At 42.6% G+C, this 27,063-nt stretch overlaps 1 protein-coding gene across 1 annotated transcript in view; it reads right to left on the reverse strand.

The window, feature by feature from the left end:
• Positions 1–17,638: 17,638 nt before the first annotated feature.
• Positions 17,639–27,063, reverse strand: part of LOC120944060 (sodium channel protein type 2 subunit alpha-like) — a 216,350-nt gene continuing 206,925 nt past the window's right edge. The window contains exon 27 of the mRNA XM_040357834.1: positions 17,639–19,709. Coding sequence (XP_040213768.1) covers positions 18,517–19,709 — 1,193 coding nt within the window. The 3' untranslated portion in view covers positions 17,639–18,516. The remainder of the gene's footprint in view (positions 19,710–27,063) is intronic.

The following is a 27,063-nucleotide window of genomic DNA, read 5'->3' on the forward strand; positions in this document are numbered from 1 at the left end:
CTGTTCCATGATTAACTGGCTAACTTATTCCCTGACCTCCTTAGCTGGATTCAGTGCCTCTTACTGCCCATATCCTGGCAATACAGCACACCATACATTCGGCTGAAAGTCACTGCCCTCTTGTGCCCCAGTAAATTGCGTATCTCTATTACAGCAATGGTAAGGACCCATCAGGGTCTACTTATTATTCGTTTGCTTGGTGATCGGTTTCCCTCATCCTTGGTGTTCCTCGATACCTCCCTTCCCACAACACTTCACTTTCCACCCTAACTTTGGTTACTTTGTATGTATCCACAATTATTATTCATCACCTCACAACTGTTTCCTTTTTCTTTCCCCTTCCCCTCCCCCCTTTTGTCCCCCCCCCCTCCCCCCATTCCCAATGGATTACTCCACCCTCCTCTTCCCCCCCTTTTTCTTCCCCGCCCCCCCTTCCTTTTTCTTTTCCCCCCTCCCCCCCCCTTTTTTCACCATTCCTTCCCTATCCCGCACATTCATTTTTACTAAATTACCACCAACACAATCCCCCTCCCCATCACCTCACCACATACACTCCCCGTCTCTTTTCCCTTCACCTTCTCCCCTTTTTTCCCCCTCCCCTTCCTCACCCTCATCCCCACGGCCCCCCCCTCTTTTCCATTTACACTACCCATTTCTTCACCTCTCCTTCACTCCGTCCCCTTTCTTCCCCCCCCTTTTTTTCACCCCCCCTATTCTTCCCTTTTATTCATCTACATTATACTTGATTGTTATCCTTCATGCCTCTCCCCCCGTTCTCTCACCCCCAACAATTCCCTTCCTTTCTTCACCCCCCCTCCCCCTTCTTCCCATTTCCTTATTTTCCCCATTTCTTGCCACTGAGATACACTACCCTCACGCACCCACTGGTGACCCTTATCCTATCAATTTAATTCATCATTCTCCTGCATATATTTCATCAATCTTATCCTTCAATAGAGCCCATCCTAAATGAACATATCCCCCTCCTTGCGCCAAAGAAGGCTTCAACGGGGCTCCGGGCTCGATCAATTGACCAGTCTGGGTGAGTTCTCTGCTCCACCATATGGCGTGCTGCTTGGATTCTGTTATATAATGTTTACAATTATTGTATAAATTTGCTTGTATATTTATATGTTTTATGCATATTTTGTAGAAAACCCCCTCCTGAAGAAGCGGTACACTAGCGCGAAACCGGTCGAGGCGATCGACTCCTTACATTCAGACACAGTTTGTTTATGGCTTTCTGATGTGTAATGTGGGGACTGTCCCTAAATGTTGTTTTACGATACCTGTTTTATGTCAAATAAACATTTGTTACTTTTTATTATACCATCTCCAACTAGTGCCGTGAAAAGTCCCCACCAAAATCCCTTCCCCCTTTCCCTGACCTAATCAGTGACACACGTTCGGCCTCAAGCAGCCAATGTTGTCCTAATTATTTGGGTCTTTTTGTTTTACATACTATGAAGCTGTATTTTTTCTACAGTAGATCCATTGAGTCTGTAAGTGATCTGCTACTGGTACCTGAGACCCCTAACCCTCTCTCCTACTACCTTCTTCCAAGTTCTACATTAAAGCTTTGAAAAGATCAAAAGTAACTGGCACCCAATTTCTATTTATATTTCAATGGTTTTTATTAGAGTTTTACAGTACAAACAACAAAGATTTCAGCTTTGCAATAAGCAGGTTGGAGCATATGTGGAAAGTCATACCACCAACTAGTTATGAAAATGCTGGACAATAGTCCGCCAAAAATAAATGAGAGGTACAACTAAACAAAAAAAACAAATAAAAACAGTGGCCGAAACCCAATAATTAAGATCATTATAAAAAAAGGGGGGGGGTAAAAACAAAACAAAGAAAAAGTGCAGAGAATAGAGTAAAGGAGGGAAGGTTGGGGGGAGGGGAACTACAGCGTTGTGCCTTGAGACCCATGACTTAAGAGTGGGTTTAGATTGTGAGCGTTCTGGGGTCGTTCGACAGGTAATTGATCCATGGATCCCATACTTTGTGGAATAACTTCATCTTGTCTTGCACTATTGCCGTTAACCGTTCATTTAGCATAAGCCATGACATTTTACATTTTAGCTGATCAAATGGCAGTACAGCGGACCTTCAGTTCCTGGCAATTGTTATTTTAGCTGAGATAAATGTAAAAGTAAGGAGCCGTTGTTGGACTCTGGAAGCTTCCGCTATCCTGCCACCGAGGAGTGCATGTTTTGCCGATTTTGTCAGGCTAATCTGGGGGAGGGCATATATAAAGTTGTAGACCCTAATCCAAAATCTCCTGACCTTGGGGCAAGTCCACCAAATGTGATAGGTGGATTCCACCTGACCACATCCTCTGAAACACCCAGAGGTGGCTCCGGATACAAAAGTGGCCAATCTTTCCGAGGCTCTCCGGTGCCCCCCACCTCTGGCCGCATGTGGTATTGCATGCCATTGAAGTCAATGCGGAACAAATTATTTTCATTTTCCATTGACTTCAATGGGGAAACTCGCGAGTACTTTGGATTATGAGCATTCTCCTGGAACGAATTATGCTCGTAATCCGAGGTTGCATTGTACATCTTAATTCATTAAAGATAGCATTTGTTATCCCACTATCTGTAGAATGCCTATATGTTCCTGAAGATTGCTTTACAACCCAAGGTCTCTGATCACTGAAATTGTTCATTACCTTCGTTCATTAATCTGTGCCCAGTCTACTGATTGGATAATACAGGAGTAGCAGTAGCCCAGTTTATCCCTGTGCTGTTCTCCCCTAAAACAATATTCACAGTGTTAAACTGACAAGGCTGTGCAAAGCATTTTAACACAATGAAATACCGACTGGACATTATACTGTGCTATTTAAATTTAATAGCGTTTTTGAGTTTTTATTTCATCTATCTTTTAGGGCAAGTTCACACCATTAATTACGCACTGCACTTGCCATCTGCAGCGGGTGTCAGTGTTAACCCCTTTGCACTTAAATGTTAATGCCTAAGTACAATTTTGCAACTTTGACATGCGTTAGTAAAATTGTACATATCATCACAACTAGTCCAGGTGGAGTATACTGCGATTTTTCTGGTCAAATTGGGCTTTAGTTTGATGGTAAATGGTAATGGATACCTCCTGATTTGTTTTTTTTATTATCAAAGGAAAACTGGCCCAGAATAGTAAAAAATAAAAATAAAATTATGCTATTTAGCTGTGTATTTCTTGCTACTACCATAACCTTCCAAGTTCCACCAAAGAACAACTTAAAATAAAATTGACACTGACACTAATTTAAAAAAAAAAGAAATCCAGCCACAATAAATCCCGGCCCCGACCTTTGACCCTGACATTGTCCCAAATACTAACGCTGGCACTGACCTAGAGCAACCTTGATCTACTGTAGGTATTTTTTTTTATACATATATATTTTTTTACACGCAGTTTTTTTTTTTTTCAAGGAGAGAGAGAGAGAGAGAGAGAGAGAGAGATACAATGATAGTGACTGATCACTATGATAGCCAATCAGAGACTATAACCGCAATCATTAGTATGGAACCCGGGGCCATGCGGTGTACTCCAAGCACAAAGGCAAATACTTGAATTTGCGGCCCTTATGGAAAAAAGCCCAGTCCAACGGGGCCGCATATTTGCGTATCCCCGGTGCCAGAGGGTTAACTTAACGACACCCTCAAACGCAGGTCACAAACGCGTTTGCCTGCACTGGACCGCATGGTACAGCGGTACCATGCAATTCAGTTGCTGTGCATTTTATAAAGTAGTGCATGCACTACTTTTTGTGCAGTCCAGCACGATTTTAGCCCATTCAAAAGAATGGGCTGAAATCGCACTGCACCCGGATTGCATGTGAAATTCACAGCACGTTTGTGTGTGTTTCATGGTGTTACTAAAGCCACGACAGTAAAATTAGTCTGTAGATGCAGCATACCATGCTTTTTATACTCACTCTGGAACTTAAGGGGTTAATCCTCTGCATTGTGTAAAAGGGCTCTTTTATCCTGTATGCAGAGATCCTCCCCCTTCTGCACTGTCTATCTGGAGAAAGCCAGCTAACACAGGCAGGGTAGCCGACCTGCACATGCTCAGTTGTGTCTTTTATGCTGGAGAGAACATTTTCTTGTTCTCAGAGCTAGCCAGGTCACATGATATTGACATCACACATGTGGGAGTGTATACAGACTGTAGTGATAATCTCCTCCTACCTGAACTCTCAGCACTGGAGAACCTGTGCAGTTTATCATGTGACCTTGGTATACAGATCATCCAAAAAGGTATATAGCGGCAATATTTGAACATAAAAAAGAAGATTTATAAGCTGTGGGTACTGTGGGGGTGGGATGAACTATTTTCATATTACTGGTTTTATTAACTCTGGTAAATCTGTTCTGTTTTATATTTATAAGGTGCCAGCACCTGAAAATAGCAGCTAGGATGGCTTGTGTTAGATTTTGCTTGTTTATTTAGCTTTTTCATACCTAATTTTATGTATCATTATTTCTATTCCTTTTATGTATTTTTGTTCATAACAAAGAAGAACATATCGTTCCTTCCTTCCGTATTACCATGTAGAATCCTGCTGTAATAAGGGAGCACGTTGATAAGAAAGAATAATATAGCGAGTAATAAAACAAAATAATAACGGCTTGCTTGATTCAGAAATGTATTATAAAGAAATATCAGTATTCTGTCTAGTAACGCAATACAATACCTTGTGGCCTTTGGATTACTGACAGCTAGCTGGGGCCTGTTTGAAACATTTGGTTTCCCTGAAGAAATAAAGCACTTTATGTAAGATTAGAAATGCATAGCACACAATTGTTGCTACCTTTTTTTTTTTTACGAAATCTACTGCAAACCCGGACAATCCAAACATCATTTGGAAGCAAAAATGCATTTTTTATTATTTTCTTGCACGTTTGGGAATTCTTTGCAAGGTGAAACTTCTCCATGTTCACAAAGCCCTGGGGAAAATTACCTTGTAAAGTAAACCAACCCCAATGGCTAAGGCAAACTTTCTGTGCCTTTTAACCACTTAAGCCCCGGACCATATTGCTGGTCAAAGAACAGAGCACTTTTTGCGATTCGGCACTGCGTCGCTTTAGCTGACAATTGCGCGGTCGTGCGACGTGGTTCCCAAATAAAATTGGCGTCCTTTTTCCCCCCCAAATAGAGCTTTCTTTTGGTTGTATTTGATCACCTCTGCGGTTTTTAGTTTTTGCGCTATAAACAAAAATAGAGCAACAATTAACAATTTTGAAAAAAAATATTTTTTACTTTTTACCATAATAAATATCCCCCCCCCCAAAAAAAAAAGAAATATATATATATATATAAAATGTTTTTTCAGTTTAGGCCGATACGTATTCTTCTACATATTTTTCGTAAAAAAAAATCGCAATAAGCGTTTATTGATTGGTTTGCACAAAAGTTATAGGGGCAGATCCACAAAGATCTGCCCCGGCGCATCGTATCTGAGATACGCTACGCCGCCATACCTTACCTGGCTTTGGTTCGAATCCATAAAGAATTTGCTCCGTAAGTGACGGCGACGTAGTGTATCTCAAGAGGCGTAACTGGGCGAAATTCAAATTGGGCGGGTAGGGGGCGTGTTTAATTTGAATGAAGCGCGTCCCCGCGCCGAACGAACTGCGCATGCGCCTTTCCTAAATTTCCCACCGTGCATTGCGCGAAATGACGTTGCAAGGACGTCATTGGTTTTGACCTGGACGTAAATTACGTCCATCCCGATTCACGAACGACTTACGCAAAAAAAATAAATAAATGTGAAATTAATCCTATATAGGATTCAAAACAACGATACGACGCGGGAAATTTGAAACTACGCCGGCGTATCAGTAGATACGCCGGCGTACTCTCTCTGTGGATCTGCCCCATAGCGTTTACAAAATAGGGGGTAGTTTTATGGCATTTTTATTAATATTTTTTTTTACTAGTAATGGCAGCGATCAGCGATTTTTTTTCGGTACTGCGACATTATGGCGGACACTTCGGACACATTTTTGGGACCATTGGAATTTTTATAGCGATCAGTGCTATAAAAATGCATTGATTACTATAAAAATGCCACTGGCAGGGAAGGGGTTTATACTAGGGGGCGGGGAAGGGGTTAAGTATGTTCCCTGGGTGTGTTCTAACTGTAGGGGGGTGGCCTCACTAGGGGAAATGACTGATCGCTGTTCATACATTGTATGAACAGACGGTCAGGCATTTCTCCCCTGACAGGACCGTGAGCTGTGTGTTGCCCGGCGGTGATCGCGACCGCCGGGCACGTGCACGGGAGTCAGGAGTGAGCGGGGGGCGTGCGTGCCCCTAGTGGCTGCTTTAAGAGCCGACATTATACTACATGCCCTCGTGCAGGAGAGCCGACCTGCCGCCGTCTGGTCGAGATGTAGTTAAGATGGAAATAATAACCTGGCAATCATGCAAAGATACAGATGGTGGGGTTTATTGGCAAATCCATTGTGCACTACAAGAGAAAGTGCAGTCACTGTAGATCTGAAGGAACGCTCTGATGATTTCTATCATCCAATCACGTACAAGCAAAAATGCTGTTTTTTATTTTCCTTGCATTTCCCCCTCAGATCTATAGTGTCTGCACTTGTAGTGCACAGTGGATTTGCCTTTAATAAATAAACCCCAATGTGAGGAGTCAAATGTAAAAAAAAACAACAACCCTTTTGTCCTTTCCACGTGTCTTTTATGATTTTTTTTGTGTATTATAAGCACTTCCAGACCGCCGCACGACTATATACGTAGAGGGATAGCTTGCTGCCATAACCCAGGTATCCTCGTCTTTAGCCGGTGGTCCGGTTCCCGATAATGTTGGTCTCTGCAGCGGATTCGCTGCAAGATCACTGTTATTGGTGGCGGGAAAGGGCCCCTCCCACCACTCTCCGGTGCCCTCCGCCACTTACCGGAGCTGTCGGTAGCGGCGGAGGCAATGGGTATGGATACGAACGAAGGTAAGATGGCCCCCACCCGTCTCCATACCATAGCAGGGCGGAAGCGACGTCAAAACTTCACTTCTGCCCATAGCTCTTAAAGGGTCATTTTTTATTTTTTCAAATCACAAATTTTTTTTATTGCATTTTAGTCTAAATATGAGATCTGAGGTCTTTTTGACCCCAGATCTCATATTTAAGAGGACCTGTCATGCTTTTTTCTATTACAAATTATGTTTATATTCCTTGTAATAGGAATAAAAGTGGCACAATTTTTTTAAAAGAACAGTGAAAAAAAAAATTGCTGCAAAGGGTGAACCCTATGGGCTTTCTTGCCGAGTAAACCGAGCGCGTGTACGAGGCTTTGAGGTTTCGCGTCGAGAAAACTGCCCAGAATCTAGACGAGAAAAATAGAGAACCTGCGCTCTATTTTCTCGTCGTGATTCCTGCCGAGAAACCCGAGGGTGTGTATACTTACCTGTCTCCATGGAAACCCGCGAATGGTCGAAATGACTTCAACGCCGCGTAACTGCTAGGTTGCTCCGGCGTATCTTTGTTTTGTATCCACAAAACAAGATACGCCTGAAGCTGGGCTAGATCCGACTGGCGTACGTCTTAGTACACCGTCGGATCTAAGGTGCATATTTACGCTGGCCGCTAGGTGGCGCTTCCGTCGAGTATGCAAATTAGCTAGATACGCCAATCCACAAACGTTGTTTCCGTAAGGCTTTTTTCGACGTAACGTTACCCCTGCTATATGCGGCGTAGCCAATGTTAAGTATGGACGTCGGGCCAGCGTCAAATTTTCCGTCGTGTACGTCGTTTGCGTAAAAAGTTTGCAAATAGGGCTTTGCGTAGAATGACGTTCACATCGAAAGCATTGGCTTGTTGCGGGTTAATTTGGAGCATGCGCACTAGGATACCCCCACGGACGGCGCATGCGCCGTTCAGAAAAAAAACGTAATTTACGTTGGGTCAAGACGTATTACTATAAAACACGCCCCCATCTCATCCATTTGAATTGCGCGCCCTTACGCCGACACAATTACACTACGCCGCCGTAACTTACAGTGCAAATTCTTTCAGGATACGGAAAATACGCTGAAAGTTACGGCGGCGTAGTGTATCTGAGATGCGCTACGCCTGATGGAAAAATGCGCGGAGGTACGTGGATCTGGCCCCTATGTGTACATGGACACATTGGGGGTTATTTGCGAAAGGCAAATCCACTTTGCACTACAAGTGCAAACTACAAGTGCAAAGTGCACTTGAAATTGCACTTCGGAGTGCAGTCCCTGTATATCTGAGGGGGACATGCAAGGAAAATAAAAAACAGCATTTTAGCTTGCACATGATTGGATAATAAAATCAGCAGAGCTTCCCCTCATTTCAGATCTACCCCTCAGATTTACAGCGACTGCACTTCCAAGTGCACTTTCAGTGCCATTTCAAGTGCACTTTGCACTTGTAGTGCAAAGTGGATTTGCCTTTTCGTAAATAACCCCCGTAAGCGTTTATAGGCAGGAAAAAAAAAACGCTAGATGCCCCTAGGAGCAGCTATAGAAATGTCCAATGTGCACGAGGCTTTAGATTCCAATTGTCTTAAAAAAAAAACTCAAATGACATCACAACACACAAAACTGTATTTATTTGTATTTTTTTATGCATAATTACTTTTCAGTGAGCATTATTACACATGCACGTTAACCAAAAATTGCAGTATTAAGGTAAAATTAATGGGCAATTTTGGCATTATTGCCATGATGTGTATGTACAAAATAATTGCATATTATGGCAAACTTACCTGTAATGTTCAGTGTTCCAGCAATAACGGCTCCATGCTTTCTGTTGCCTTTCCATTGACTCTGCACAATGATACGCAGTGGAGCTGTAGAAATATAGACTCAGATCCTAGTAAGAAGATTTTTTTTTCTATCACATACAATTAGTTTTTTTACCAAAAAGCTGTGCCTACTAGCATTTATGAGTTTCGTTTCAGTTTTCTTAAAGTCTTTCAATATAAATACTAAAATAATTAAAGGACTGCCTATCTTAAAAATCTATAAGAGGTGAGCAGTTTCCCAGCAACCTCTGGATCAGACCTCCACTAAGAGAACCCCCACCCTGTGTACAATATAGATTCATGTACTGCCCACAGACTTTTTGGGCCAGATTCACAAAGAGTTACGCCGGCGTATCAGTAGATACGCCGGCGTAACTCCGAATCTAAGCCCGTCTTATGACTAAATGTATTCTCAAACTGAGATACACTTAAACATGCCTAGGATACGACGGCCTGCGCCGTCGTATCTTAGGGTGCAATATTTACGTTGGCTGCTAGGTGGCGCGTCCATTGAGGTCGGCGTAGAATATGCTAATGAGTAGTTACGCCGATTCACGAACGTACGCTTGCCCGTCGCAGTAAAGATACGCCGTAAAGAGCGGCGTAAAGATAAACATGCCCCCTAGGTGGTGTATCCTATGTTAAGTATGGCCGTCGTTCCCACGTCGAAATTTTGAAATTTAACGTTGTTTGCGTAACTCGTCCGTGAATAGGGCTGGACGTCAATTCCGTTCAGGTCGAAACCAATGACGTCCTTTCGACGTCATTTAGCGTAATGCACGTCGGGAAATTTTAGGGACGGCGCATGCGCATTAGGTTCGGCGCGGGAACGCGCCTAATTTAAATGCTCTACGCCCCCTACCCGGCTGATTTGAATTACGCGGGCTTGCGCCGGGGGATTTACGCTACGCCGCAGCAACTTTACAGGCAAGTGCTTTGTGAATCAAGCACTTGCCTGTAAAACTTGTGGTGGTGTAACGTAAATGCGATACGTTACGCCGCCGCAGATCTACATGAATCTGGCCCTTTAAGTCTATCAAAACAGCATTTTTTTATTTTTTTACTATGTTTTTTTTTTTTTGCATTTACCACAGTTGAGTCCTCCAACATGTGCACTACCTTCACTTGTTTTGTTTGTTACATTTAAGGTTACTGTATGGTATAGATCAGAAGATAATTACATTTTTGCCAACAGATCCCTGAATAAAATGCACAAAGATTCCGCACAGCTGGAAAGTAAGTCACACTAGCTCCATCTAGAGGCCATTTCTACTAACAACAGATTCACCTCTTGAAATAATAATACATTCGGATCTCTTTTGGATTACTAATAATTTTACACACCGGTTAGCACAAAAAAAATATATTTTACAGCAGATGGAATAATTATGAATTTTAAAGTGAGGAAGCCAATGAGATTTTGCCCTTCCAATATTTAGCATGTGCAAAAGATGACTCTGTTAGGTTCTAATGATTACTGCACTTCAAATACTGCCTTAATGTGTTGCGCATGCGCAGTGTGAAGCCGCAAGCTGTAACAGCCGGGTGCCCACACTTGCAATGCCAGGGCCATGGAGAGAAGAAGAAGCGAGGCTGGACTGTGGGATAGGTGAGTGTCTGCTTATTAAGTCATAAATGAATACACTTTTTGTAGCTGCTGACTTTTAATCACTTAACGCCCGCTCACTGTATATATACGTCATTTTTTTAAAGATGGATATCTCGGATACGGCAGCAGCCGCTGCCACAACCGAGATATCCATCTTCTCAGTGAGCGGTCCTCTAAACGATAACGGTGGTCTCCGCGGCGGATTCGCCACAAATTCACCGTTAACGGCGGCGGGAGAGGGCCCCCCCTCCCGCTGCTCTCCCGCGCCCTCTGCCGCTTACCGGAGCGGCCGGCAGCAGTGGAGGCGATCGGGTCCTTCCTCCTGCTTGGCTGGGATACGAGTGAGGGTAAGATAGCATAGCAGGGCGGAAGCGACAGCAAAACTTCACTTCCGCCCATGCTTCTTAAAGGGACATTTTCTTGTTGTCATTTTTTTGGGCATTTTAGTCTAAATATGAGATGTGAGGTCTTTTTGACCCCAGATCTCATATTTAAGAGGACCTGTCATGCTTTTTTCTATTACAAGGTATGTTTACATTCCTTGTAATAGGAATAAAAGTGACCCATTTTTATTTTTATTTTCTTTAGTGTAAAAATTTATAAAATAAATAAAAATAAATAAGAAAACAAAAACACATTTTTTTTAAAGTGCCCCGTCCCGACGAGCTCGCGCGCAAAAGTGAACGCATACGTGAGTAGTGCCCACATAGGAAAACGGTGTTCAAACCACACAAGTGAGGTATCACTGCGATCGAGAGCAATAATTCTAGCCCTAGACCTCCTCTGTAACTCAAAAGATGCAACCTATAGAATTTTTTAAACGTTGCCTATGGAGATTTTTAAGGGTAAAAGTTTGACGCCATTCCACGAGCGGGCGCAATTTTGAAGCGTGACATGTTGGGTATCATTTTACTCGGTGTAACATTATTTTTCACAATATAAAAAAATTGGGCTAACTTGTCTTATTTTTTTATTAAAAAAAGTGATTTTTTTTCAAAAAGGTGCGCTTGTAATACCACTACGCAAATACGGTGTGACAAAAAGTATTGCAATGACCGCTATTTTATTCTCTAGGGTGTTATAAAAAATATATATATATATATATATATATATATATATATATATATATATATATATATATATATATAATGTTTGGGGGTTTTAAGTAATTTTCTAGCAAAAAAAATTTTTTAATCTTGTAAACACCAAATCTGACCAAGGTCCTTAAGTGGTTAATAAACACATAAATGGGTGGAACTCCGCTTTAAGCTTTCTTTTGGTGGTAAATGGTAATGGATATCTCCTGATTTTTTGTAAAAAAAATTATCAAAGGAAAACTGTGCCAAAATAGTAATTATATATATATATATATATATATATATATATATATATATATATATATATATATAATTTAGCTGTATATTTTTTGCTACTACCATTACCTTCCACAAATGAACAACCCAAATTAAATTCTCCCGATACCGCCGTTTGCAGTGATACCACATATGTGTATGTTAGTTGTTTGTACCCATAGTACATCCCAAAAACAATGGTGCCCATTTTGCTTTTTTTTATCCTACCTAAAACACACTGACACTTATACAAAAAAAAATATATATATATATATATATATATATATATATATATATATATATATATATATATACATATACTGACTCTGACCTTGACCCAAACACTAACCCTGGCACTGACCTATTGTAGATCAAAACTTGATCACTGTATTTTTTTTGTATTTTATTATTATTAATAGTATTATTATTATTATTCTTTTTTACACACACTTTTTTCTCTAGAATGCTCCATTCATAGACCTCGTACACACGAACGAGGAACTCGTCGGAAAAGACACATCGTTTTCCTCGACGAGTTCCTTGTAAAACTCGACAGGCTTTCTTTGCGTACACACGGTCAAAACCAAATCTCCTCGTTCTCAAACGCGGTGACGTTCACCACGTACGACGGCACTATAAAGGGGAAGTTCGATTCCATTGGCGCCACCCTTGGGGCTGCTTTTGCTAATCTCGTGTTGCCGCTTGTTAGTAAAAGTTTGGTGAGTGACGATTCACGCTTTTCAGTCTGTTACAGCGTGACAAATTTGCTATCTCCATTACAAACGCTACTTTTACCAAAGGTGCGCTCCCGTCTCATACTTTATTCTGAGCATGCGCGGGTTTCTAAGCATACACACGAACGTGTTTCTCGTGGAAAACCAGCCCGACGAGGAACACGACGAGGAAATTGAGACTCCCGTCGAGGAAAAAGAGAACTTGTTCTCTTTTTCCTCGTCGAGTTCCTCGACAGTTTTCTCGATGAAAAACATACACACAACTGTTTTCTTTGGCAAAAAAGCTCTCCCACCAAGTTTCTTGATGGATTCTGTCGAGGAAAACGGTCGTGTGTACGAGGCCTCAGAGAAAGAAAACACGGGGGTGGGCTTCACAGTGACCAATCACTATTATAGCTAGTCAGAGGATGTATGCTGTTAATTTTAATTTTGCGTAAAGGTGAACTATTATTTTACTAATTATTTTTTACAGGTATTTTTTACAGGCGCCATCAATTAATGCAGTGCTTTATATTTACTTTATATTGCACATTCAAATCAGTCCCTACCCTCAAGGAGCTTACAATCGAAGGTCCCTAACTCACATTCATACATACACATAATCCTTTAAGTTTAATTATGCACACACACATACAGTATGTATACACTATATTGTCAAAAGTATTGGGACGCCTGCCTTTACACACACATGAACATTAATGGCATCCCAATCTTAGTCTGTAGGGTTCAATATTGGGTTGGCCCACCCTTTGCAGCTATAAGGGCTTTAACTCTTCTGGGAAGGCTGTCCACAAGGTTTAGGAGTGTGTCCATGGGATTTTTTGACCATTTTTTCAAAAGCACATTTGTGAGGTCAGGACTCTGCGCAAGCCAGTCAAGTTCCTCCACCTTAAACTTGCTCATCCATGTCTTTATTCACCATGCTTTGTGCACTGGTCCAAATCATTTGGGGGAGGGGGGGGTTATGGTGTGGGGTTGTTTTTCAGGGGTTAGTTAAGTCCTGACCTCAACCGGATAGAACACCTTTGGAAAGAATTAGAGCGGAGACTGCGATCCAGGCCACCTCGTCCAACATCATTGCCTGACCTCACAAATGCGCTTCTGGAAGATCGGTCAAACATTCCCATAGACACACTCCAAACCTTGTGGACAGTCTTCCCAGAAGAGTTGAAGCTTTTATAGGGTGGTCCATTAAAGTTCATGTGTGTGTAAAGGCAGGTTACACAAGTCCATCTAGTTCAGCCAAAAAAAATAATAATAATAATACAATCCCATATACTCAAACCTTGATCCAGAGGAAGGCAAAAACCCCAGAACAGCATGCTCCATATTGGTACTGCAGGGGAAAAAATTCCTTCCCGACCCCCCCCCGAGAGGCTACTGGATTTTCCCTGGATAAACTTTACCTATAAATTTGAGGTTGAACGATATATTGGTCGATATTTGGCCCTTTTTTAAGAAATTGGATGATGATTATTATGCAAATTAGGACGATTAACACAGCGGCGCAGTGTACCAGAGCCAGAAGGTGAGTGCGGGGATCGGAGGCAGGGGTGGACTGGGCCGGGGGGCATGGTGGAAACTTCCCCCCAGGCCGCCTACCTTCTATCTAAAATGGCCGCTATCACGGCTGCTGTCTGCTGACGTTTTTTTTTGGCGGAGGAAGTCAGCCACGACGGTCGCTGATTGGCTGTTACCGCACGCGTTGAATTCTGGGAGTTGCAGTCTGGAGACAGAGGTGGGGCGTGCAGTGCATCAGGGGATGGATGGAGCTCTTCTGTCTGTGGCCAGGGGAGGGGCTGGAACAAAGCCGGGAGCACTCTGCTCTTGGGCATTGATGAGGTGGCAGTGAAGGACATTGTTAGGCTGAACTGGTGGACATTGTTAGGCTGAACTGGTGGACATTGTTAGGCTGAACTGGTGGACATTGTTAGGCTGAACTGGTGGGCACTGATGGGCTGCACTGATGGACACTGATAGGCTACACAGGTGGGCACTGATGAGTTGGCACTGATGGACATTGATAAGCTACACTGGTGGGCACTGATGGGGTGGCAGTGATGGACACTAATGGGCTGCACTGGTGGGCACTGATAGGCTGCACCGCACTTCTCCACCCTAAACAATAACCTCCACCCCATCTCTCCACCTTAAACAATAGCCTCCTCCCTGCCTCTCCACCCTAGATTTTATGAGAGGAAGAAAAAAAAATCGGCCTAAAATAGCGGCCGGAAAAATCGGCAACCTATATCAGCCACTCAGATTTCAAAATGTCAGCATCGGCCAGAGAAAAACCTACATCGGTTGATCTCTACTATAAATGTTAGTACCCAGTTAAATGTCCCAATACTTTTGACAATATAGGGCCAGATTCTCAAAGGTGTTATGATGGCGCAACGCCATTTGCGCCGTCGTAAGTCCTAATCTGGCCCAGGGTATCTATGCGACTGATTCTTAGAATCAGTTACGCATAGATACCCATTAGATCTGACAGGCGTAAGGCTCTTACGCTGTCAGATCTCAAATGCAATTTTTTTTCCCGCCGCTAGGTGTCGCATCGTCGTTTTCCCCGTCGTCTATGCAAATTAGCTAGTTACGCGAGATTCCCGAACGTACGCGCACACGACGCAGTGATTTTACGACGTTTCCGTAAGCGTAAACTTGCCCCTGCTATAATGAGGGGCAAGTTTACGTAGGTCCGTCGTATGCCATGTTAAGTGTGGCGTCGGGTCATCGTCGGCTTTTTCCGTTGTTTACGTCGTTTTCGTAAGTCGTTCGCGAATACGACTTTACGTCAATGACGCTCACGTCGGCGTCATTGACGTTTTCCGTCATGAGCTGGAGCATGCGCACTGGGCTATTTATCCGCCCGGCGCATGCGCAGTTCGATCGGCGCGGGGGCGTGCTTAATTTAAATACAAGCCGCCCCCTTTGAATTACGCGGCCTTACGCCGGACCAATTACACCACGCCGACGCAAATTACGGAGCAAGTGCTTGGAGAATACGGCACTTGCTCCAGTAATTTTCTGCGGCGTAGTGTAAATGGCTTACGCTACGCCGCCGCAGATTCTACAAGAATCTGGCCCATAGTGTATAAATATATATATTTATGAATAATATATTGAACTTGAATAAACCAGAACACATATAGTTACCACATGTAGTGCCTTTATTTTCAACTTGTGATAATAACCAGATTGAATAGTGAAATAGCTGTGGTTATCAATACACAAACCCATATTTTTTTTTCTTTTTACTTTTATATACAAAAGGCAAAGAAATATATTTATACAGTATATATACTGTTTTATAAAGAGTATGTTGGAATATATTTCCTTATATTTGGCTATGCATCAGTCAGGATCCAGGCAAGTGTTACAAATAGTATACTATCTTCAAGTGTACACCCTGATGTAATATAATGTCCTTATGACTCATTTAAATTATGGCTTTCTACTATATGAAGATTCCCTGGACATTATACACAGTAGCATCAAGGCAAATATATACACACAACTGTAACAAGTTAAACTTTGAGAGCAGCCCACTAGAGCTGGGTTGACTCAAAGTGAGTAAACATACATAGGTAAATTAACTGAAAATAAATGAATAAAAATGCCAAAAAATATAACCTTCAGAATAACATGGGATGCATTCGTTGGCTTAAAAATAAAGCTGGAGCAAACCTGGCTCCAGAAAATATAAATATATATATATATAAAAAAAGAAAGGTTCATGAGTTTAAGCTGTATTAAAATACAGCATATTTGCATTTGCAACAAGGCCCCCAAGTTTTTGAAGGGAAAGGTGCTGCTATCTTGGCTTATTACATCACGCTCCACGGGCGGGCACAGCCTGTCCATTACCTAGCACTGCTCAGAAATCCTGTACAGACTGACTTCTCCCTCGTTATCAGTGCATGCTTTCAGGCTAATGTAATTACAAGCCACTACATCACCTGCATGGGGAGTCACATTGCTAAACATCTCGGGAGGTAAAGGGACAAAGGAGGCCATGACGCAACAAAAGGAGTGTGGAGGGGGGAGCACTTTAGGATGAGTAACCTGTTGACTTTTCGAAAAATCGAGATTTGCTTAAAGTGGAAGTAAACCCTTCAATTTGATAGTTACAAAAAACAGTTAACATTACCGGCATGCCGGAAATGCTAGCTGTCACATTTGCTTGTGCTCTCAACCAAACTGTCAAACCATCCAATGGCTGGTTTCATAACAGGTCACATGTACAGCATTATGGCAGTTACAGATTAAACAGAGGTCAAGAAGGCCGCTTCCTTGGCTGAAAACAATAGGAGGGTTTACTTCCACTTTAAATCACATGTAGTTGTATCTCAGCTTAAAAGCAGCACTTTTCCATAGTAATTGGATAAAAGTTGTTTGCTTTATATATTCTTCGTAGATATGAAATTTTAAAATGATGGTTTAGTGACAGATGTAGTTAAAAAAAAATAGGTATTAAACTAAATAAAGTATACATATTACATTAACATTATCTGAAAGTGTAACCTTGACAATATGTTGGTGAATTATAAAACATTAAAAAATATAAAAAAATAACTTTTAAATATCCAATGAATATTTTGTAGTAGTAAAGTTGAAAAAAAAATGACATTAAAAATAAAATAAATATTGTAAATAAATAAAAAGAAACAGTTCAGTTATTTTTTTTTATATATATACTGTCCTGGAAAAGCCTCTTTTGTGATATGCATCACATGATTTATGATGTGAGCATAAGGCCCCGTACACACGAGGAGACATGTCCGATGAAAACGGTCCGCGAACCGTTTTCATCGGACATGTCTCCTGGGAGCTTTTGGTCTGATGTGCGTACACACCATCAGACCAAAATCCCCGCGGACAGAGAACGCGGTGATGTAGAAGACACCGACGTTCTCAAACACGGAAGTGCAATGCTTCCACGCATGCGTCGAATCAATTCGACGCATGCGCGGGATTTCGGGACGCTGGTTACACGTCATAACCAGCGGACATGTCCGATTAGGTGTACTAACCATCGGACATGTCCGACGGACATGTTTCCAGCGGACAAGTTTCTTAGCTTGCTAAGAAACTTTTGTCCGCTGGAAATCTGTCCGCTAGGCCGTACACACGGTCGGACATGTCCGCGGAAACTGGTCCGCAGACCATTTTCAGCGGACATGTTCGACCGTGTGTACGCGGCCTTACATAGAATTTTCAAGAACTTAACAAAGACTTTAATTTAAAAAACAAAACTAAATGGAGTTTACAAAAAATAATAATAAAAATAAAGTAAAAATTGAAAATCTTATTGTAGAAGCTGTAACCATCTTGTAGAATCTAGAAGCATCTCAAACACTTTGTGACATATTCAGTTTTTTTTTTCTATTTTTCCCTTTTCTTTATATAGAAGAGCACTTTACAGACGCATATCACTCGCTGAAGCTGAAAACCAGAACCATTTGTGACGTCAGAGGCACATAAACATTATTGAACAGATTATTAAAACTTCAGGATGTCTCCTGATCTCCTACAGTCATCAGAAGATTGCTTAAAAAAAAGTGTTCTGATGGTGTTGAGTTGCTCGCAATCTGAATTCTTTCTCAAGTTCATTCCGTCACCATGTTTTTAAAGTCACTACAGAATTTCTCTATCCCACAGAATGCATCCATTGGTGATTATATGAATAAGTCACTGATAGAATGACCTAAAAAAAGCAGCAGTCAGTGTGATTGTCCAGCAGATTATAGAGACACCTAATGTCAATTGACCAGCTGTTTAACATACGGATCTTGCATCAGTTCATGAGTAGGTTAATCCGAGTACAGAAGAACCCTAATAAAAAGCTCACTAACTTACTGAATTCATACAAAAGTTCATTTCTACATGGTTTTATAGGCACTAAACTTACATCATACATATAATAGACATTTTGGCATAGAACTCCAAGCAGAAACCTGTGGATCATATCAGCTGTCGAGATTTCATAAATGCTGCATCTTGTGATCCCCAATTATTTTTTGCATCCCTTTTTATCCCTACAAATGTCTTCTTTTTGTGACCGTTTTTTTTCATATTTTTCCGGGGTCTTTTCTATACTGTCATAGGAAGGCGGTGAGGTTGTTGCGGTGGACATGTCAGATTCAACTGTAGATGAGTTTTCATTGTATTTATTTAAAGCACTTCTGTTGTTCTTAGCCCGAACACTAGCACGTTTATTTTTCTCTCTTTGGCCTTCTAGAGATGTCCGTGCTAGCTGTTTTTTTGAGTGGTAACGTCTGTAGCAACGTTGAATGGCAACAGCTGACATTTCTTCTTGTTTGCGAAGTAAGGTGGTTGTAATGGGCTCATAAGGAACCTTAGATGGATTTGATGCCATAAACCGTTCTTCCATTGGTAAACGCAGATTGTCCATGTCTTCTCCTTCACCCAAGACTCGTTTGGTGAAAGCAAAGAGGATGTCAAGGCAATGAATTCTGTCCCCACTTACCATGGGGAGATCCATTGAAATGAGCTGGATGCGATTTGGTTTTGGTACTCTTAAAGGTGGTTCCAGGGAATCTGCAAAATCAAAGAGTTTACTGTATTCAATGAACTGTGAAGCAGTTGAGTCAAACTTTTCCCAGACTTCATAGAACATCTCAAAGTCATCTTCTCCTAGTGGTTCTGCGCTCTCTTCAGTGGCAACACTAAAATTTTCCAGAATGACAGCAATGTACATGTTGACCACAATGAGAAAGGAAATTATGATGTAGCTAACAAAGAAGAAAATTCCTACTGATGGATTGCCACAGTCACCTTTCACAGAACTTCCAGGATGCTCAAAGTTTGGGTTACAATCTGGTGCTGCACTATTCAGAATTGGTGCTAACAGAAGATCCCATCCCGCTGAGGTCGTAATCATAAACAAGCAAATCATACTGTTACCAAAAGTTTCAAAATTAAACATGTCATCAATTCCACCTTCTTTCTTGACATAGGCGAAGTTGGACATTCCAAATATAGCATAAATGAACATCACTAAGAAGAGTAGAAGACCGATATTAAATAAGGCAGGAAGTGACATCATCAAAGCAAATAGTAGTGTACGAATTCCCTTGGCTCCTTTTATAAGTCGCAGGATTCTCCCAATCCTGGCAAGTCTTATAACTCTGAATAATGTTGGAGATACAAAATATTTTTCTATGATTTCTGCCAGAAACATACCTGTTAAGATGAAATGAAAAATAGATTAACTTATTGGGTTATAATCAAAAATGTATTTAAAGTTTATTCACTTTTTCACTACAGGGTGAGTTTGACAGGAAGGCTCTATGGTAGAGTCAACTTGGTAGTCCTATTAGTGTAGCCAATACCGTATCATGGGCTTTTTAGGTGAGATTGCTCATGTCTTAAAGGACCTTTTTTAGTGGGTGGGACTGCATCAGGTTTTTCCAGTGATCTGGTAGCTAATTAACTCCCTGTTCATTATTCAAATGGTGTAATCACTCCAACTGGTGATTGTTAGATAACTTGGATGTACTCTGGCACTTTGATATAGGTGTACTTTATCCCTTCCAAAATCAGGTGATTTTTGGGGTGTTGGGAGATGAGTTGGGGGAGGGGGAGAGGGATGGACAAAGGGTATGTTTTTTTGTTTTTAGCAGAGATAGTTGATCTTTGTTATTTTAGACAGTGGTGAAGATACCATTGCTAGTATATCGACGTGTAATGTTAATGTCGACCCTGCATGGCCTGTTGTATGGTGGCTTTGTTTGTGTGGGCACCACTATTTTGTATATGCACCTTGAAAACTTTCAATAAAAATAATCTTCAAAAAAAAAGTTTATTCACTTTCTTATTATAAATATTTACAAAGAGATTAAAGCGGGAGTTCACCCAATTATGTTTTTTTTATCTTTTCCCCTTAGATGTATGCTCGTTTTGTCTAGGGGAATCGGCTAGTTGTTTTAAAATATGAGCTGTACATACCGTTTTCGAGATGCATCTTCTCCGTCGCTTCCCGGTATGGGTCTTCGGGTGCGGGCGTTCCTTCTTGATTGACAGTCTTCCGAGAGGCTTCCGACGGTCGCATCCATCGCGTCACGATTTTCCGAAAGAAGCCGAACGTCGGTGCGCAGGCACAGTATAGAGCCGCACCGACGTTCGGCTTCTTTCGGCTACTAGTGACGCGATGGATGCGACCGTCGGAAGCCTCTCGGAAGACTGTCAATCAAAATAGGAACGCCCAGTCCCGCAGCCCATACCCGGAAGCGGCGGAGAAGATGCATCTCGTAAACGGTAAGTACGGATCATATTTTAAAACAACTAGCCGATTCCCCTAGACAAAACGAGCATCCATCTAAGGGGAAAAAGTGTCATGTGCGGGTGAACCTCCGCTTTAAATCAGGCATGGTGTTTGATGAAAAAAACAAATTAATTCCTGGAAGGATGAGAAATATTTAGATATTTACAACTCTCCACTCAGCTAATTAACTTCCAGTATAGAGCTGAAGAAGTCACAAATTTGCAGTAATGGTGAAAAGAGCTGTTAGGGTTGTTAGGGGAAGTGCAGCTAAAGGTACATATTTTGTACCTACGACAGCAACTAAAACTGGAGAGTGCAAAATCTGCTGTGCATCCAGTCAGACATCAGTTCTACATCCATCCGACATGAATGAATGAACAAGATACTACTTTGATCCGACTTTGTAAAAGTCTGACTTGTCCTTTGACCAAACCCCGCCCCATGCCAATATAAGCAGTGACACACCGCACATCGGGCATTAGAGCGGGGGAGAGCGCCTTGTCAATATCAGAAGAAGAGCAGGGGGCGAAGACAGCGGAGAAAACTGGGCAAAAGAGCAGAAGATAGCAGAGGAGACCCGGAAGGAGACAGAGGGACAAGAACTGGAGAGAGAGCGGAGAGGGGAGGATACATCAGCGGAGGAGGCAGAAGAGCCAGAGAAGTAGTTAAAAGACCACTGGAGCTGCCTATCAAAATTACTTTAAAAACCTGTGTAGTGTTTTTTTATTTTTGACACTTTTTCTTTCCAGGTGATTGGTACAATGAACCCCCGTACTCATTCACATAGGGTGGGGGGCTGGGATCTGTGGGCCCCCTTATTAAAGGGGGCTCCCAGATTCTGATAATGCCCCTCCGCCCCCAGACCCCGACAACCAACAGCCAGGGTTGTCGGGAAGAGGCACTTGTCATCATCAACATGGAGACAAGGTGCTTTGAAGTTGGGGGGCGCAGGGCCCCCCTGCCCCAAAGCACCCACCCCCCCCCATGTTGAGGGCATGTGGCCTGGTTTTGTTCAGGAAGGGGGGCGCTCGCTCGTCCCCATCCCCTTTCCTGACCAGCCGGGCTGCATGCTTATCCACTAAAGACCTGGACCATTACACAGGTAAAGAACCTGGCCAGTTTTTGGGATTCGGCACTGCATCGATTTAACTGACAATTGCGCGGTCGTGCGATGTGGCTCCCAAACAAAATTGGCGTCCTTTTTTTCCCACAAATAGCGCTTTATTTTGGTGGTATTTGATCACCTCTGCGGTTTTTATTTTTTGCGCTATAAACAAAAATAGAGTGACAATTTTGAAAAAACAAAACAATATTTTTTACTTTTTGCTATAATAAATACCCCCCAAAAATATATACATTTTTTTTTTTTTTCTCAGTTTAGGCCAATATGTACGTGTGACGTCACAGATCGCCTTTCCCTATATCAGGGAACAGACGATCAGTGACATTGCCACTGTGAAGAACGGGGAAGGTTTGTTTACACACACCTCTCCCCGTTCTTCAGCTCCTGTGACCGATTACGGGACACCAGCGGCAATCGGGTCCGCGGGTCCCGCGGCCGTGGTCTCGGAGCTTGGGACCAGGTCGCGGGCACGCTCCCGCAGCTGGGCACTTAAAGGGGACGTACAGGTACGTGCCTGTGCCCAGCTGTGCCATTCTGACAACATAAATGTGAAGGAGGCGGTTCTTAAGTGGTTAAATAAGGGTCTGGTATGGACTTTGGGGAGACCCCCATGCCGTTTTTTCGGCATGCTGTTTTATTTTATTTTATTTAGCGCGAAGTTCTTCCTCAAGATCATCCGAGCACAAGTCGCATTCCAAAGTCAGATTAGGCAAGACATTGATCCGACTTTAATCCGATGTCAGTGATATTCAATGGGCTGAAGTAGGATCAAAGTCGGACCAAAGTAGTACAGGGAGCATTTTCAAAGTCGGACCGACTTGTGTCGGACCAGTTAAGACGGCTTCCATAGGCAAACATTGATTTTCACACGTCATGCGACATGAGCTCCCAATGACGGAGCATTTGTTGTACCAGTGTGAACCCGGCCTAAAAAAATCAACGCCTGTGTATCACAGCACAGCTGATTTCAGACAATACACAGATACACATGTAGATATTGGCCCAGATTCTCAAAGGGCTTACGATGGCGCAACGCAATGTATGCCGTCGTAAGTCCTAATCTGGGCCGTCGTATCTATGCGACTGAGTCAGTTACGCATAGATAACCATTAGATCTAACAGGCGTAAGGCTCTTACGCTGTCGGATCTTAAATGCATTTTTTTTCCACCGCTAGGTGTCGCCTCCGTCGTTTTCCCCGTCGAGTATGCAAATGAGCAAATTACGCGAATTCCCGAACGTACGCATGGTCGATGCAGTGAAGTTACGACGTTTACGTTAGATTTGCGACGCGTAAAGTTGCCCTTGCTATATGAGGGGCAACCAATGTTAAGTATGGCCGTCGTTCCCGCATCGAAATTAAAAAATTTACGTTGTTTGCTTAAGTCGTCCGTGAATGGGGCTGGATGCCATTTACATTCACGTTGAAACCAATGACGTCCTTGCGACGTCATTTGGAGCAATGCATCCTGGGATATTTTCAGGATGGCGCATGCGCAGTACATTCGACGTGGGAACGCGCCTAATTTAAATGCTCCACGCCCCCTACCCGGCTCATTTGAATTAGGCGGGCTTGCGCCGGGAGATTTACGCTACGCCGCCGCAACTTTACAGGCAAGTTCTTTGTGAATAAAGCACTTGCCTGTAAAACTTGCGGCGGCGTAACGTAAACGAGATACGATACGTTACGCCCGCACAGTTTTACGCCCAGATACGAGAATCTGGGCCATTGTCTTTCCATTGGAAATTAATGAGTTGGGGACTGTAAGGTGCATGGTACAACGGCATACCAGGAATGCTGAGAAGTGCACAGAAATGCTCAACTATTTCCATACGTCCCTCCCTCACTGGCCAGATGAATAAAATGTTCCTTACCTGACAAACTCTGCAGAATTTCAATCCCAGACACAGAGTGATGCCTCCCTCATTTGGCCAGCAAGAGATCAATATATATCGCTAGTGTACCATGACCCTAAAGCACCCGACAGCCCCATTCTGTCAATAACTAGAAAAAGTTTAAAGTCAAAGCCTATCTTGGATGGTATGTCTAATGCCGCGTACACACCATCACTTTATGTGATGAAAAAAAGACGTTTTTAAAAACGTCACTTTAATTGACTGTGTGTGGGGGAAAACGTCGTTTTATGTCTTGTAAAAAACGACCAAAAAAAATTGAAGCATGCTTCAATTTTATGTGTCGTTTTTCAAAAGTACACTTTTTACTTCACAGAAATTGACCGTGTGTAGCAAAAAACATCGTTTTCTAAGACGTTTTTCCACCCGCGCATGCCCAGAAGCTAGTTATGAAGCGAGCTTCAATGGAAAACGTGGTGGAACGTAACCTCACTTTGCAAGAACATTGTGAGAAAAACGATGGTGTGTAGGCAACTTCGTCTTTGAAAATTGAAGTTTCAAAAACGTCATTTTTTACTTCACAGAAAGTGTCGTTTTTTTCCATCACATAAAGTGATGGTGTGTACGCGGCATAAAGCTCCAGCATAAATGTAAAGGACACAGGATACCTTTGTTCCCCAGTACTGTCTTGGGAACATTATAGTCGTTGTGCAATGATGCTATAATAATAGCATGCCGCTCATACATCTTCTATTATTGAGCACTGGGGCAAATGTAATCTTTACATTTCTCCAGTATGCATGGGTATTTAGCAATTATGTTCAGCTAGTCTTGCCATTCAATCATTTCTTCCAAATATCAGAACCATATCTTTTCTGTAGCCTCTCTGTAAATGTAATCAGCAATACAGACTAGTCAAGGACTCATCCCAGCTTCTGAACGGACTATGAAAGAGCAGAAGGTCATTCTTGTGTTTCTTCTCCTTGACTGTTCAAAGCAGTAAAGTCTAAGATGGATTAGTATGAGGCTGCTCTCAATATAGATGCATGCATCTATTTTGGTTCTATAAAATACATTTGAAGTATAGCTAAAGCCAAACTCAGACATGCAGCAACATACCTTACAGCACCATCTGCTGTTCTTTCTGCACAGACTGTCCTTCAAATGCACCAGCAATTTTTACAATTTTATTTATTTGAGGTACTTCTATAGCGCTGACAATTTTTTTTACCAAATTTTTTTATTTTTACACTATTTTTTTTTTATTACTTTTATTTATATTACAAGCAATGTAAACATCCCTCGTAATAGGAATAGTGAGTGACAGGTCCTCTTTATGGAGAGATACAGGGTCAATAAGACCCCACATCTCTCCTCCAGTCTTCAAAGCATGATATGGTTGAATTTTTTTTCACAATCTCATGCTTTCAGCCGCGATTGCGGCTTTGTTTACTTCTGGGCACCCAGGCGTCATAACATCGCGCCCAAGCCTCCGACGGTCATAGAGATGAAATAGATAGAGGAAATCTCTATCCTCCTCATCCGGCGGTGGCCGATTCATTCTCCGGGCCTCTGGAGAGCACGGAGAAGCACCTGATGGCGGCGGGAGGGGGGATGTCCCCTCCCGCCACCTATAAGAACGAAGAAAGAAGAGGAACCACCTCTATGATTGTTTTTATGGTGCACAGAATCGCCGCCTGAAAAGAAGGATATCTGAATGATGCCTATAGCTGCACCCATAATTCAGATTTCCCCCCTAAAGTACAGGACGTCATATGACGTCCTAAGGTAGGGAAGTGGTTAAAAAGGAGAACAACAGAGATGTTACGGAGGTGAATTCTACAAACTTTTGACAATGATTGGACTTGAGGCTGAAATGACAAGGCAACGTCTAGGATTACACCTAGTACTCTGGCATGAGGGGAGGGACTGATGGTTGCAGTCCCTCCCCTCATTAAAAAGTCATGGAGGGGGGCACAGGCGGGGGGGAATATTAATAGCTCAATTTTAGTTTAAGGAAGTGGTGCGACATCCATGCTGATATGTCAGTAAGTAAGTTAGAAATGCTAGCACATTATGACATACTAGCACATTATGACATTAATCTGCAGGGAGAAGTTGTTTGTTTTTTTTGCAGTTTATTACCGCTTTAAACTACCAGCATGTCTTTGGAGTGTAGGAAGAAACCCATGCAGGCACAGGGAGAAACATGAAAACTATAGGATTGATTCACAAAGCTTTACACAAGGATAAGAATATTTACAGTCATGTGGCTTCAATTATTAAATCTCATTAGGCTCAATTCACAAAGCTTTACGTAAGCCTAAGGCCCCGTACACACGATAGAATCCATCCGCAGATAAATCCCAGCAAATGGGTTTCTGCGGATAGATCCTATGGTGTGTACACGCCAGCGGATCTGTTTCCGCGGAGAAATCTCCTCTGGGATGGATTCCAGCAGATCGGATATTTGCTGTGATGCACAACAAATCCATCTGCTGGAATCCATTCCAACGGATGGATCCGCTCGTCTGTACAGACTTACCGGATCCATTCGTCCAAAGGGATTCCCCGCACGCGTTGTAATGATTTGACGCATGCGTGGAATTCCTTATATGACAGCGTCGCGCCCGTCGCCGCGACACGTCATCGGCAGAGGATTTCCGCGCGGATTTCAATGCGATGGTGTGTACACTCCATCGCATCGAAATCTGCGGAAATCTTTGAGAGGATTTATCCGTGGAAACAGTCCGCTGGACCGTATCTGCGGATAAATCCTCTCGTGTGTATGGGGCCTAAGACCCCTTTCAAACTGAGGAATTTTTCAGGCGGTTTAGCGCTAAAAATAGCGCCTAAATACCGCCTGAAAAACTCCTGCCCTGCAGTCCCAGTGTGAAAGCCTGAGTGCTTTCACACTGAGGCGATGCGCTGGCGGGACCGCTCCAAAAGTCCTGCCAGCAGCATCTTTGGAGCGGTGAGAGGAACGGTGTGTTTACCGCTCCTCCACATTGAAAACAATGGGACACCGCGGGTATACCGCCGGCAATGTGCCTCTGCAGAGGCACATTGCCAGCGGTATTAACCCTTTTTCGGTTGCTAGCGGGCCGAATACCGCCGCAATTCTGACGGTATAGCGGCGCTAAAAATAGCAGCGCTACCCCAGGTTATACAAAGCTCAGGTAAAATGGATCTCTCTGGACATCTCCCTGGTAGATAAGGACTGGTCAGAATTTACTGATACGTATGAGCCTAGGTTCACACTGCTGCGAATTCAAAATCGCGGTAAAATGCGCGATTT

The sequence above is a fragment of the Rana temporaria genome, chromosome 6 (assembly GCF_905171775.1).
Source record: "Rana temporaria chromosome 6, aRanTem1.1, whole genome shotgun sequence".
NCBI lineage: Eukaryota > Metazoa > Chordata > Amphibia > Anura > Ranidae > Rana > Rana temporaria.